Genomic DNA, 14809 nt, shown 5'->3' with positions numbered 1-14809 from the left:
CATGGGTTCTCGTCCTAGCTGGGCCGCCCACTGGCAGGGTGTTCTAAGACACTTACCTATGCCTCTCTGGGGACAGTTGTAGGAGTGTGGAAACAAACACTTAGCCAAAGGGAAAGGGGTGTTGGGAGATCCAGAGATAGCTCAGGCCCAGCTCCCAACGGCTGTGCGAAGATAGAGCAACCCCCAAGACAGAGCAAACCCTAAGATGGGCATATCCACCAATCCTAGGAGTAGACAAAGGCGCCAGAGGCTCCTCACCCCGGAAACCCCTAGGGGTTTCTAACTCTTCCAGCCACACCTCCAGGACACAGAAGCGCTGAATCAGTTCCAGGCTCTTGAGTATTCCACTCCAGGAACCCCCTAAACTACCCTCTCCAATTGGCTCTGTTCTTCCTCGGAGTCCCAAGCCCCAACGCTGCTCCATCAATGTGCATCACATTAGGCAGTGTGAATTTTTTTTTCAAACCGCTGGCAATCCAGAGCCTTTCTTGGACTCCCAGTCCCAGTACCGGGAGGCTGTTTGGAGACCAAGATAAATCAGCTGAGAACCTGGCTCTCACTTGGGGCAACAGGAGCCACAGGATCCCCAAAGACTATTAATGTGCAGACACTGGGCTCATGGGCTTTCTAGGCAACAGCTCCTCTATATTTCACAAGCCTGAGGGCAAGACTATTATCCTTTTTTATATTCAGGAGGAAACAAAGGTTAAGAGCAGTGAAGCAACTGTTTCACTTTCACAAAGCAAGTAGCAGAGCTGGGGTTAAAATACAGGTTCAGTTGCTCTGATCTGAAGGAATCCAGAAGCTATAGAATCTGTCTCCCACCCACCCACAAACTCACAACCAAAATAATTCCTCAGACGTGGATATGTTAGTCTAGAGCCCCAAGCCCCACCATGGAGCAGGAACTGAGCAGGTAACAGAGTGTTGGGTAACGAATGGAAGCATGCTTAGGATGCTGCCATTTGTGGGAGCTGGTACCCAGCCTGGTTATCCAAGCTGAGGGCAGGTAGTCTGGGAGGACTGGACTCAGCCAAGGAGCCAGAGTTGCAGCATCAGGGCCAGGCTGAGCAGGAGACCCCCAATCCCATGAAGCAGGGCGCCAGCGTTCACATTCATGGCTGCAGCATAGAACCTCGCCACCTCCTCATTGGGGTTGCCCTGGGTGGAGTCAAACCACATCTGAATGCAGCGGCCGCTCCCTCGGCTGTAGTTGCTGACCTTGTACGAGTGACTCCAGAGGCCCTCACAAAGGGCAGCTGGAGTGGGGAAGTAGGACTCAAAGGTGCGACAGAGGGCCCCGGCTGGGCACTTGTTAATTCCTGCAGGGAAAGAGATGGTAGACACAGACATTCAGCCCCTGGGCCCTGAAGCTCATTTCTGGCCCCCTCCAGAAATCACCCCACCCCAAATCCTTGAGGATTCTCCAAACCCTACCTCAGTCTGCTTTTTCCTAACCCCACCTCAATCACCCTCACCTGAGGTCCAGTCCCATCCTCTGTGCCAATTGCTCTTGCAGGTGTGGGAGGTGTGACAATCCTCCCACCAGCGCTGACAGTCCTCTTTGCATAAGGGCACATCCAGGAAGCGTTCTTTGCGCCAGCTCTGATTCACCTGGGTGGGAGGTGGGGAGGCAGGGCTCCTCTCAGCCAGGGATGCTGGCAGCCGTAGCCTTGAAGTGATTGAGGGGGATGGCAGTCTGCTGGGGTGTGGGGAGGAGACATCCTACCTGCCGGATCCAGGGCCCCAGGTTGGGTGAGCACTCATAGAGACAGGTGTCCTGGATGAAGTGGCGCTTGCAGGCGGGCTTCATCCTGCCACAGTGCTCCCAGTTAAAGTTGTACAGGCGGGAGGTGTCCTTGTGCAGCTCCTGGCTAATGTTGGCTGTACAGCAGGCATTCTTCCTCCAGGGACTGCACTGGGTGGGGAAGACACAGGACTGAGTGCCTCCCCACACCCTCCTTCTACCAACTCCTGTCTCTCCCCCATTTGGTTCTTACTCCTCTGCCCTAGGTAGGTTGTCCTGGGAATATTCACTGTGATGGTCCCTCTGTCCTAGGCCTCCAGGAACCCCATTCTTGGAGGAAACACAATTACAACTGTGTGATGGGGGCTGTGGGAGCCCAGGGGAAACCTTGTCATGGGAGTAATAGCTATCATTTATGCGGCACGCAACACTTCATAAAAAGTCCTTTCACATACTCATTTAAAAATAATTATTGGCTGGGCGTGGTGGCTCACGCTTGTAATCCAAGGACTTTGGAGGCCAAGGCAGGCGGATCACCTGAGGTCGGGAGTTCAAGACCAGCCTGACCAACATGGTGAAACCCCGTCTTTAAAAAATAATTATTATTATTACTATTTAGCACCTACTTTATGATAGTCACAGTTATAGATGCTATGAATACAGAAGAGAACAAAACAGACAGAAATATGTGTTCATGGAAATTTCATTCTGGTCAGAGGAGACAGACAGCAAGAAACTAAAATATATATATATATATATATATATATGGTATGTCAGGATATGATAAATGATATGAGAAAAGGTAGAGCAGTAATGTAAAATATGGAATGATTGCTGACATTTTAAATGGGTTAGAAAACGCTTCATTGTAGGTGACATTTTGAGCAAAGGAAGAGAAGGAGTGAGCCATACAGTAATAGAGTTTGAATACATTCATTCTTCTTGGCAGGTAGTAAGATCTGTGTCCCAGTGGCTAGGCCAGTGCCAGACACATAGTAGGCCCATGAAAATATTTGCTGGAAAAAGTAAGCAAAAGCCAAGCCATGCGTGGTGGCTCAAGGTGGTAATCCCAGCACTTTGGGAGGCCAAGTCAGGTGGATCACCTGAGGTCAGGAGTTCGAGACTAGCCTGACCAAGGTGGTGAAACCTCGTCTCTACTAAAAATACAAAAAATTAGCCAGGCATGGTGGTGGGTGCTTATAACCCCAGCTACTTGGGAGCCTGAGGCAGGAGAATCACTTGAACCCAGGAGGCAGAGGATGCAGTGAGCCAAGATGGTACCATTGCACTCCAGCCTGGGCAACAGAGTGAGACTCCTTCTCAAAAAAACAGAAAAAGTAAGCAAAGGCCCTACTTTTTAAATCTATCTCTGTCTAACATATAGTCACATAATATTTTCACAAGATTTTAATCTAGACTGGGTTTTCCAGGACTCCAAACACTATGAAATAGAAGGCAGTACTATGTGTTTTGTTCTACTAGAGTTATTCACTATTTTAGAAAATTATGCCATCAACGGCAACATTGCTTATATTATGGTATCTTACAGTGTTCAAATCACCAATATAATACACCTGTATCAATCTTCATTTGTAGCTCCCCGTTCATAATGATTTTATGACAAAAGCAAGCATGTGCTGTTTCCTAATGCCTTCTAATGTAGTCATACCAGAGAACTGACATGTTGAAATATATATTATTTTATTACAAGTTACTTTCTGTTTCTCCTTTATATTACAGAGCATTATGTTGATATTTACAAAATTATGCATACAAATAGGTTCTTTTGAATTTGATTGCAGGATAGAAAAGAGAATCTAAAAAATATCTGTCATAAAAGGGAAATATTGAGTCTAATAAGGTTGCAATCCACTGACATACATGTATATAGACTGTAAATATACAGCCCCTGTGCCTCAAATTACAGATGGAAGGGGCCTCCTCCTGTTCTCCCTTGGCACTCCATGGAACCGGCACATAGTGAGGGTGGGAACAGCCAGCGCCTCCCTAGTCTCTCACCCACCAAAAGGAGGAGCCCAACCCAGTCCTACTCCTACCCCACCACAGGGGCCAGTCATGTCCAACTTCTGTGTGGGCCCATGTGCTTCTGTGAGCCTCAGTTTCACTTACTTGTGTTATGTGGAGAATATCATCTGCCTACATCAAAGAACCCCTGGGGATATGAAATTACAGTATATACAAAAAACACATGACAACTGACAGGTGCCCATTGAATGATGACTCAATTTCATTGCCAAATGGTATCCACCTCTGGGGAGGGCCCCCTGAAATCACCTCAGCCACTCTTCCCCCTCCACTTTCATCTTCTCCCACCGCAAAAATTCAGGGTGTGGAGGTGTCTGATCCCTCAAGTCCTCCCCCACCATCCTGACTTCCTCCTCCCTGTTAGAACCAGCCCCTCCTTAGTAGAGGCACACTCCAGCCATACTTGGTCATGCAGCTTGTCCTCAGGACCTGGCTTTGTCTTGTGGTGCTTGGCATCCATACAGACATTGAGGAGATCAGTCCTGTCCTGGGCACTGCACATGGTGGCTACCCAGGCCAGAAGCAGAAGTGGCTTCAATTTCCAGACCATGTCTTTCTGTCCTTGCAGAGGGACCTAGGGTAGGGAGACCAAGTCCTGAGGGGAAAGGGCTCCAGGCTGGGAGCCCATTCACCTCCTGCCTCAGTCTCCCCATCCCTACAGTGATGAATGAGGTCAGACTCCGTTCCTTCAATGCTGGGGTCCTGAGGCTAGGGTAGAGAGGGTTGACCAGAGGGCTCCCTCACCCCCAGGCTTTAAGGGCCCAGGAGAACTGGCATTAGTGAGTGGGCCCTGGGTAAGCCTTCACAATTTGGAGGAGATGCTTTGCATCCTCACGTTTTCTCTAGACTTTATCTATGAAAAGTAATTAAATCGTTCGGGTCCATTCCCTGCTCCCCTGAACAGGGCCAGGGACACATAGTGTCTTATCCCTGTGTCCAGCAAGGGCTCTGTGGTTAGACGCTGGATCACCTGGGGTCTTGTACACCTTAGACACCCGGTTAGCCCTGGGGAAGGCAGCCACCCAGCTCTGCCAAGTTCTTAGATCAGCGTGAGGATCAACTGACAGAACCCACAGGGTGGTGTTTGGTTAAATGACACAGAAATGGAAAGGACAGTGTTTTTTAAATAATTTTGCTTCCTCATACTTTTTCCTTCCCTTTTCTCTGAAAACCATTTTCCTTTCCAGCCTCCTCAGCTGTCTCTGGGCTAATGCAGCAGACCTCATCTTACCTCTCAAAAAACAAATGCTGACAAGAATGATATAGACTGGGAGTGGGGTAGGGTGGGGAGGGGTGAGGAATAAAAGACTACATATTTATTACAGTGTACACTGCTCTGGTGACAGGTGTGCTAAAAATCTCAGAAATCACCACTAAAGAACTTATCTATATAACCAAAAACCACCTGAAAAACAATAGAAGTTTTAAAAAAATTTAAAAACATTTTTTTTTTGAGATGGAGTCTCACTTTGTCACCCAGGCCGGAGTGCAGTGGCATGATCTTGGCTCACTGCAACCTAAGCCTCCTGGGTTCAAGTGAATCTCCTGCCTCAGCCTCCCGAGTAGCTGGGGACTACGAGCTTGCACCCCCACATCCAGCTAATTTTTGTATTTTTAGTAGAGACGGAGTTTTACCATGTTGGCCAGGCTGGCCTCAAACTCCTGACCTCAGATGATCCACCTGCTTTGGCCTCCCAGAGTGCTGGGATTACAGGCGTAAGCCACCACACCCAGCCTAAAAATTTAAAAATAAATTTTTAAGAAATGTAAAGAGACCCTTAGACCTGAGAGACAACATAAAAGTTTCCCATGTTGGAGCCACCAGACCAGCACTTGGTGTCCTGGAAAGCACTCAACAAAAGGAGCAGCCCCTATCTCCTCTGTTCATTGCTACCCTCATCCCCACCCCCAGCCATTACAGATCTATCCCTTTGGGCTCTGTCACTAGAGTGGATAATGGAGACTGCTTCCTCTCCCTCTCTAGTAAAGGTTCCTCCAAAACCTCACTGCCCTTGGTGCTGTGTTTAGTGTCAAGTCTTCCCTCTTCCAATTTCTTCCCCTTCAAGTTGCCTTCCCCACAGAAGCCAGCATAATCTTTCTAAAGAAAGATGTGTCCCTCCCCTCTGCACAAACCCGCCAAGTCTCCCCACTGCCCTTGTCACCCTTCCCTCCTTCGGGCATCTTGCCTGAACCTCTGTTGCTGCTGGGAGCATACACAGCTGTGTCTGAGTTGTCCTCTCTCTTAAGTGGGCAGTAGATCCAGGCTGTCCCCACGGCCTCTGGCCTCAGCACAGGATAGACAATGTGCTCTGGTAAGCACAGAGTGAAAATTCCCCACTTAGCTATTCTCCTTCCTCTCTTCCTTCCCTTCCAGGCCCCACCCTCTTCAAGGCTCCCTGAGTATGTCAATTTAGTCACTCTTGTTTGCGTTCATTGCCTTACTTGTTAATTACTCATCCCAGCATCCACACATTCAACATTCATCAAAATCTAAAGAATTGCTCAACGCCAGGCGCGGTGGCTCAAGCCTGTAATCCCAGCACTTTGGGAGGCCGAGGCGGGTGGATCACGAGGTCAAGAGATTGGGACCATCCTGGTCAACACGGTGAAACCCCATCTCTACTAAAAATACAAAAAATTAGCTGGGCATGGTGGCGCGTGCCTGTAATCCCAGCTACTCAGGAGGCTGAGGCAGGAGAATTGCCTGAACCCAGGAGGCGGAGGCTGCGGTGAGCCGAGATCGTGCCATTGCACTCCAGCCTGGGTAACAAGAGCGAAACTCCGTCTCAAAAAAAAAAAAAAAAAGAATTGCTCATCCCCAGGGAGTATCTGGATTTTGTAGGTACCCTAAGTGGTTCTTAGGATGAGACCAGCTCGATGGAGATAAGGTCTGGTGGAGAAGAACCCAGGCTTTAGGATCAGGCCAATGGGACCCAATGGGAGCTCCATCTCTTGCACAACCTTGGGAAAAGTTACTGGACCTTACTGAGCTTCAGTTTGCTCACTAAAAATTTGTTCAGAATTGTATAGGGAAAAGCCTGGCACATACGAGTGGGGACAGCTATCGGGTTAATTTATAGACAGCCAGGTAGACACAGGTAGAAGTTGAGGTATAGGCTGGGTGCAGTGGCTCATGCCTGTAACCCCAGCACTTTGGGAGGCTGAGGTGGGCAGATTGCTTGAGGCCAGGAGTTCGAGACCACCCTGGCCAACATGGTAAAACGCTGTCTCTACTAAAAATACAAAAATTAGTGGGGCATGGTGCCGAGAACCTGTAATCCCAGCCACTTGGGAGGCTGAGGCACAAGAATCATTTGAATCCAGGAGGCAGAGGTTACAGTGAGCTGAGATCATGCCACCGCGCTCCAGCCTGGGTAACAGAGCAAGACTCCATCTCAAAAAAAAAAAAAGTTAACATATAGAAGTCAAGGGTCACAAAAATTAAAATTGTCTCAAATCTGTTAAACAACAATATATTACTGTCTGGCATTTCTGAAAACATAATTAAGCAATTTTTGATGGCCTTTTAAACGTTGTAAAAATACACATCACATGCAATGTGCCATCCTCACCATTTCTAACTGTACAGTTCAGCAGTGTTAAATATATTCATACTGTTTGCAACCAATCTTGGAAACATTTTTATTCTGCAAAACTGAGACTCTATATCCATTAAACAACTCCTCATTTTCCCTTTCCCTAGCCCCTGCCAACCACCATTCTACTTTCTGTCTCTGGGATTTGGACTACTGTACCGTAGGTAAGTTCCTTGTCTAAGTGGAATCATGCATATTTGTCTTTTTGTGACTTTTTTTTTTTTTCTTGAGACGGTGTCTCACTCTGTCGCCCACGCTGGAGTGCAGTGGCATGATCTTGGCTTACGGCAACCTCTGCCTCCCTGGTTTAAGCAATTCTCCTGCCTCAGCCTCCCAAGTAGCTGGGACTACAGGCATGTGCCACCACATGCAGCTAAGTTTTTATATTTTTAGTAGACACAGGGTAGCCAGGATGGTCTCCATATCCTGATCTCGTGATCCTCCCACCTTGGCCTCCCATAGTGCTGGGATTACAGGTGTGAGCCACCATGCCTAGCCCTCATTGTAACTTTGACTTACATTTCCCTAATGATTAGTGATATTGAGCATGTTTTCCTATGCTTGTCAGCCATTTGTATATCTTCTTTGGAAAAATTTCTATTCAAGTCCTTTGCCCATTTTTAAAATTGAGTTATTTGTTTTTTGTTGAGTCGTAGTATTCTTTTATGTATTCTGGATTCACCCCTTATCATGTATACGATTTGCAAATATTTTCTCCCATTCTGTGTGTTGCCTGTTGATTGTCCTTTGATGCACAGAAGTTTTTAATTTTGCTGTAGTCCAATTATCTATTTTTACTTTTGTTTCCTGTGCTACTGGTGTCATCTTCAAGAGCTCATTGCCTAATTCAATGTCATGAAGCAGTTTCCTTAGGTTTTCTTCAAAGACTTTCATCATTTTTGCTTTTATGTTTATTTAGGTCATGGATCCATTTTGAGTTGTTTTTCAATATTGTATAAAGATGTATTTATACAAATGTGTTATACCTGTGTAAAGGTGTAAGATAAAGGTCCAACTTTTTTTTTGCATACGAATATCCAGTTGTGTCCCAGCACCATTTGTTGGAGACTATTCTTTTCCCCATGTTTCAACACCTTGCCAAAAACCTGGACTCTCAGTTCGATTCCATTGATGTATATGTCTCTTCTTATGCCACTACCATGCTGTCTTGATTATTGTAGATTTGTAGTAAGTTGTGAAAGTGAAAAGTGTGACTTCTCCAATTCTTTTCTTTTTCAAGATAGTTTTGGCTATTCTAGATCTCATTCATGTCCATATGAATTTTAGGATCAGGTTTTCAGTTTCTGTAAAAAAGCCAGCTGGGATTTTGACAGGTCTTTTCTTTTCTTTTCTTTTCTTTTCTTTTCTTTTCTTTTCTTTTTTCTTTTAAGGGGTCTGCCCTGCAGACTCCGATTCAATGATAGTCTCAAACCCTTTTGGAATTGACAGGTCTTGAGATGAATTTGTAGATCAGTTTGGGGGAGGATTGCCGTTTTAACAATATTAAGTGTTCTGATTGATGAACATGAGATTTACTTCTGTGTATTTAGGTTTTCAATGTCTTTCAATAATATTTTATAGTTACAAAAAAAAGAAAAATTTTATAGTTAAAGTCTTTTACTTCTTTTGTTAAACTTATTCCTACATATTTTATTATTTTTGATGCTATTATGAATGGAATCATATTTTTCCATTCCTGGAATAAATCCTGCTTGGTAATAATATATACTTTTGACATGTTGCTGGATTCAGTTTGCTAGTATTTGATTAAGACGATTTACATCTTAATTCATAAGAGATACTGATCGGTGTTTTCTTTTCTTGTGATATCTTTGCCCAATTTTGTAGCAGAGTAATACTGGCTCATATGATACTTATAGAATGAGTTGAGAAATATTTCCTCCTTTTATTTTTTTGGAAGTGTTTGTGAAGGATTGGTATGAATTATTCTTTAAACATTTGGTCCAGGTGTGGTGGTTTATGCCTGTCATCCCAGCACTTTGGGAGGTAGAGGTGGGAGGATCACTTGAGCTCAAGAATTTGAGACCAGCCTGGGAAACAATGAAATATTTTCTCTACTAAAAATAATTTTTAAAAAATTAGTCAGGCATGGTGGCATGCACCTGTAATCCCAATTACCTGGGAGGCTAGGGTGAGAGGATTGCTTGAGCCCAGGAGGTTGAGGCTGCAGGAAGCTGTGATCATGCCATTGCACTCCAGCCTGGGTGACAGAGTGATACCCTGCCTTGAAAATAAATAAATAAATAAATAAATAAATAAATAAATAAATAAATAAATGACGGTTTGTAGAAACCACAACTGAGGCCATCTGGACCTGAAATTTTCTTTGTGAGAAATTCAAAAATTACTAATTCAACTTCTTTACTTGTTACAGGTCTATTTGTATTCTTTACTTCTTATGTTATCTTTGGTAGTTTGTGTCTTTATAGACATATGTTCACTTTTCTGTGTTATCTAATATGTTGCATACAATTCTTTATACTATTCCTTTATAATCCTTTTTATTTCTGTAAGGTCAGTACTGATGTTCCCTTTGTCATTCCTGATTTTATTGAGTTGATTCTTCCCTCTTTTTTTCTTCATCAATCTAACTAAAGCTCATCGGTTTTGTCGGTCTTTTTAAAGAACTAACTTTTGATTTTGTCGATTTTTGGTGTCTTTCTATCCTCTATTCTATTTATTTTTGCTCTAATCTTTATTATTTCCTTCTTTTCCCTAGTTTATTTTGCTCATCTTTTTCTATTTTGTTTTGTTTTGAGACAGGGTCTCACTCTTTCGCCCAGGCTGGAGTACAGTGGTGCCATCTCAGCTCACTGCAACCTCTGCCTCCCAGGCTCAAGCAATCCTCCTACCTCAGCCTCCCAGGTAGCTGGGACTACAGGCATGCACCACCACACCTCGGTAATTTTTGTATTTTTTGTAGAGATGGGATTTCAGCGTGCTGCCCCTACTGGTCTTGAACTCCTGGGCACAAGTGATCTGCCTGCCTCAGTTTCCCAAAGTGCTGAGATTACAAGTGTGAGCCACCGTGCCTGGCCCTTTTTTTTTTTTTTAAGTTGGGGTTTCACCATATTGGTCAGGCTGGTCTTGAACTCCTGACCTCAGGTGATCTGCCCACCTCAGCCTCCCAAAGTGCCGGGATTACAGGCGTGAGCCACCGAGCCCAGCCCGTTTTGTTTTGTTTTAAGGTAGTAAGTTAGCTTATGGATTTAAGATCATTATTCTTTTTCATATTGCCATTTAGAAATCTAAATTTCCCTCCAAGCACCGCTTTAGCTACCTCCCATAGGTTTTGGTATTTTGTGTTTTCATTACATTAATCTTAAAGCATTTTCTAATTTCCCTTGTGATTTAAACTTTAACTCACAGGTTACTTAGAAGTGTATTTAATTTATATATATTTGTGAATTTCCTAAATGTTCTTATCTTACTGATTTTTAACGTCATTCCATTGTGATCAGGGAAGATATTTTCTTCTATTTCAATTATTTTTAATTTATTAGTACCTTTTTTACAGCCCAAAATATGTTTCATGTGTACTTGAGAAGAACATATATTCTGCTGTTGCTTGGTTGGGGTGTTCTGTAGCTATCTGATAGATCTACTTGGTTTATAGTGTTCAAGTTCTCTATTTCCTAGTTGATCTTCTGCCTATTCTATATATTGCTCATAGTGGGATATGGAAATATCCAACTGTTATTGTCATATAATGTATTTCTCTCTTCAATTCTGTTATTTTTTGCTTCATGTGTTTTGGGACTCTTTTGGTAGTTGCCTTTATGTTTTTATTTGCCATGTCTTCTTGGTGGATTGATCTTTTATCATTTTTAAATGTCTTCCTTTGTCTCTTAACAATTTTTGTCTTAAATTCCTTTGTCAGTATCATTACATCATCTATACAGGAACAGGTAAAAATTACACCTGTTTAGTAGAGACAGGGTCTCACTATGTTGCCCAGGCTGGTCTCAAACTCTTGAGCTCAAGTAATCCTCCTGCCTCAGCTCTCTAAAGTAAAATAATTTGTATTCTTAACAAAGTACTGTAGCTTTACTTGTTTTTACTAGTTGTTCTTTCTTTCTTTCTTTCTGTTTTTTTTTTTTTTGAGCTGGAGTTTCACTCCTCTTGCCTAGGCTTGAGTGCAATAGTGCAATCTCAGCTCACTGTAACCTCCACCTCCTAGGTTCAAGCAATTCTCCTGCCTCCGCCTCCCAAGTAGCTAGGATCTTTCAACTTTTATAGTAGAGATATAAAATTGATTTACCCACTGCAATTATAATATTTAAATATTTTGAATTGCACAACATACTTACTTTTTTTTTTTTTGAGACAGTCTTGCTCTGTTGGCCAGGTTGGAGTGCAGCAGCGCGATCTTGGCTCACTGCAACCTCCGCCTCCAGGGTTCAAGTGAGTCTCCTTCCTCAGCCTTCCAAATAGCTGGGATTACAGGCCTGTGCCTAGCTAATTTTTGTATTTTTAGTAGATGCAGATTTCACCATGTTGGCCAGGCTGGCCTCACACTCCTGACCTCAGGTGATCCACCTACCTCAGCCTCCTAAACTGTTGGGATTACAGGTGTGAGCCACCACACCAGGCCTGACAACGTACTTACTTTTACCAGTGAGTTTTATACTTTCATATGTTGTCATGTTACTAATTAACATCCTCTTTTTTTACCTTAAATAACTTTCTGTAGCATTTCTTATAAGACAGGTCTAATGGTGATACACTCATCTTTTATTAATCCCAGGAAGTCTTTATCATCCTCCCTTTTTGAAAGACAGGGTTACTTGGTATTGTATTCTTGGTTAAAATTTATTTTTCCTATAAGGATTTTGAATATATTATTCTATTTCTTTCTGGTTTGCAAGGTTTCTGCTGAAAAACCCACTGATAATCTCATGGGTTTCCTTGCATGTAATATTTCACTTTTCCCTTGCTGCTTTCAAAACTTTCTCTTTGTCTTTAACTTCTGACAGTTTCATTATGATGTGTCTTGGTGTGGGTCTCTTTGGATTAATCTCATTAGATGTCTTTTGGGCTTCCTAGTTCTGAATTTCTATTTCTTTCCCCAGGTTCTGGATGTTTTCTGCCATTATTTCTTTGAATATGTTTTCTAGCCATTTCTCTTTGTTTTATCCTTTTTATATACTGATAATGTGTATGTGGTTATGCATAATGGTGTTCCATAAGTCTCTTAAATTACCCTCAGTCTTTTTCATTATTTTTTCCTTTTTGGTCCTCAGATTTTGTAATTTCCAGTAACCTGTCTTCAAATTCACTATTTTTTTCCTACTTGATCTAGTTTACTATTTAATTTTTCATTTCAGTTATAGTATTCTTCAGCTCTACTATTTCTATTCAGTGCTTTTTAAATACTTCCTTTCTCTTTATTAAAATTGTCAGTTTGTTCTTACATCGCTCACCCCATCCCGGTAAGCATCTCCATGACCATTATTTTGAATTCTCTGTCAGGTAAATCACATATCTACACTTCACTCAGATCAGCTTCTGTATATTCATCTTGTTCTTTTGTTTAGAACATATTCCTCTATTACTTTATTTTCCTTGACTCTCTGTGTTGGTTTCTGCACATTAGATAAAATAACTATCTGTATTAGTCCATTTTCATACTGCTGTAAAGAACTTCCCAAGACTGGGTACCATTTAAAGGAAAGAGGTTTAATTGGCTCAAAGTTCAGCATGGCTGGGGAGGCCTTAGGAAACTTACAATCACGGCTGAAGGCGAAGGGGAAGCAAGGCACCTTCTTTACAAGGCAGCAGGAGGGGGAGGAGCTTCTTATAAAACCATCAGATCTCGTCAGAACTCACTATCGCAAGAACAGTATGGGGGAAACTGCCCCCATGATTCAGTTACCTCCACCTGGTCTCTCCCTTCGCTCTTGGGAATTAGGGGGATTATATGTCAAGATTAGATTTGGCTGGGGACACAAAGCCTGACCGTATCACTATCTCTCTTACTCTTGTCTAGCTGGCCTCGTGTAGGAGAAGGCTCTTGCCTATCTGTCTGACCAGAGATTTTAAGGTGCCTCTCAAGTTTTTATGTTTGTCCAGACCTCTATTCTGTTTTTGGTGCCCACCTGGAGTTTCTGTCATATCATTTTAGTATTCTGAGACCAATAAGGCAGAAGCCAGATTCTGTAGGTATAGCTGGAAAGTTTGGAGTGTTGGGTATGTGTTTCAGCTACTTCTATTTTTATGGTAAAGCTGAATACAGGTGTTTATCTCTCATTCTGTCTGCACTAAGCTGAGAAGAAGATCTGTATCTTTGGCAAATGCCTATACTAACATTCAGGTTGCACCTTCTGATCCTGGGGAAATAGCTGTTGGAAGCCTGACTATTATATGTTCACTTCTTTGTTTTCTGTGGTCTCAGCCCCACCCAAGAATACAAAGCTCCATCAACATCAAGAGCTAGGTCATTAAGGAGACAGTCCCCAGGGTGGGAGCCATAGAAGTTGTGGCACTCAGTGCATGGCCAAGCTCCTTCCTGGAAGAATAAGTAGACCTGGATTTATTTACGGGGTGGGCCAGGGGAAAGTTTCATGAAATTCCCTTGCTAAGCTGTAATAAGGCTATTGTTTGTTTGCCCCATGACCTCACTGGTGCAAATTTGTTAGCTGTCAGGTCATCAAGTAGCCACTGGAAGTGTACTGTAAGCCACATATAGAGACAAAATAGGAACTAAATATTCCCTCTCCTTTTCTGAATTGCTCCGAGGGAGCATAGCCCTGGAACTGTTTGTGCACCAATTTAAAACTACCTCTTTGTTCTGTGATCTAGAAAAACTCATATATGACCGGGTGCAGTGGCTCACGTCTATAATCCCAGCACTTTGGGAGCCCAAGGCAGGCGGATCATTTGAGGTCAGGAGTTTGAGACCAGCCTGACCAACATGGTGAAACCCCATCTCTACTAAAAATACAAAAAAATTAGCCAGGCATGGTGGTGCATGCCTATAATCCCAGCTACATGGGAGGCTAAGGCAAGAGAATCATTTGAACCCAGGAGGCGGAGGTTGCAATGAGCTGAGATGGCGCCACTATGCTCCATCGTGAGGGATAGAGCAAGACTCTATCTCAAAACAAAAACAAAAACAAAAGAAAGACTCACATATGCGTAGTCCCTTTGGCTCCCAGACTTAAGATGTTTAGGACAGAGACCTTTGGGAGGTAACTGAAAAGTTGGGGTACTTGATGCATGCCAAAAACCCCTTCCAAAGAAAAACAGGAAGCTGCCTTTTATAAGTATATATATATAGAGAGAGAGATGAGGTCTTGCTATGTGTCCCAGCGTGCTCTTGAACTCCAGGCCTCAAGTGAACCTCCTGCCTCAGCCTCCCAAAGTGCTGGAATTACAGGTATGAACCACTGTGCCTGGA

General features: G+C 43.4%; 2 protein-coding genes across 5 annotated transcripts in view; both read right to left on the bottom strand.

The window, feature by feature from the left end:
• Positions 1-659: 659 nt before the first annotated feature.
• Positions 660-6174, bottom strand: FOLR2 (folate receptor beta). Of its 3 annotated transcripts, none has more exons than XM_032258978.1 (5): positions 5980-6174; positions 4197-4367; positions 1730-1918; positions 1479-1614; positions 660-1322 (listed from the first exon to the last, which is right to left on the bottom strand). In XM_032258978.1, the coding sequence occupies exons 1-5, from the start codon at positions 6004-6006 to the stop codon at positions 1030-1032; spliced, it is 816 nt and encodes a 271-aa protein (XP_032114869.1). In that variant the 5' UTR covers positions 6007-6174; the 3' UTR covers positions 660-1029. The 3 variants fall into 3 exon arrangements, with proteins under 3 accessions (XP_032114869.1, XP_032114871.1, XP_032114870.1); XM_032258979.1 differs by having other exon boundaries at positions 889-1322; positions 5986-6104; XM_032258980.1 differs by lacking the exon at positions 4197-4367 and having other exon boundaries at positions 5980-6127.
• Positions 3079-14809, bottom strand: part of FOLR1 (folate receptor alpha) — a 25720-nt gene continuing 13989 nt past the window's right edge. Inside the window, exons 6-7 of one of the 2 annotated variants that reach the window (XM_032258974.1) lie at positions 12070-12074; positions 3079-3688 (exon numbers count right to left, since the gene is read on the bottom strand). In XM_032258974.1, the coding sequence (XP_032114865.1) occupies positions 3512-3688; positions 12070-12074 (182 nt within the window). In that variant the 3' untranslated portion in view covers positions 3079-3511. The remainder of the gene's footprint in view (positions 3689-12069; positions 12075-14809) is intronic. The other variant, XM_032258973.1, reaches the window with a different exon arrangement.

Source organism: Sapajus apella, unplaced genomic scaffold (assembly GCF_009761245.1).
Source record: "Sapajus apella isolate SASKATOON/1434 unplaced genomic scaffold, GSC_monkey_1.0 scaffold106, whole genome shotgun sequence".
In the NCBI taxonomy this organism is placed as follows: Eukaryota; Metazoa; Chordata; class Mammalia; order Primates; family Cebidae; genus Sapajus; species Sapajus apella.
Note: the sequence above shows the minus strand (reverse complement) of the source record. Positions and strands in the feature narration are given on the sequence as shown.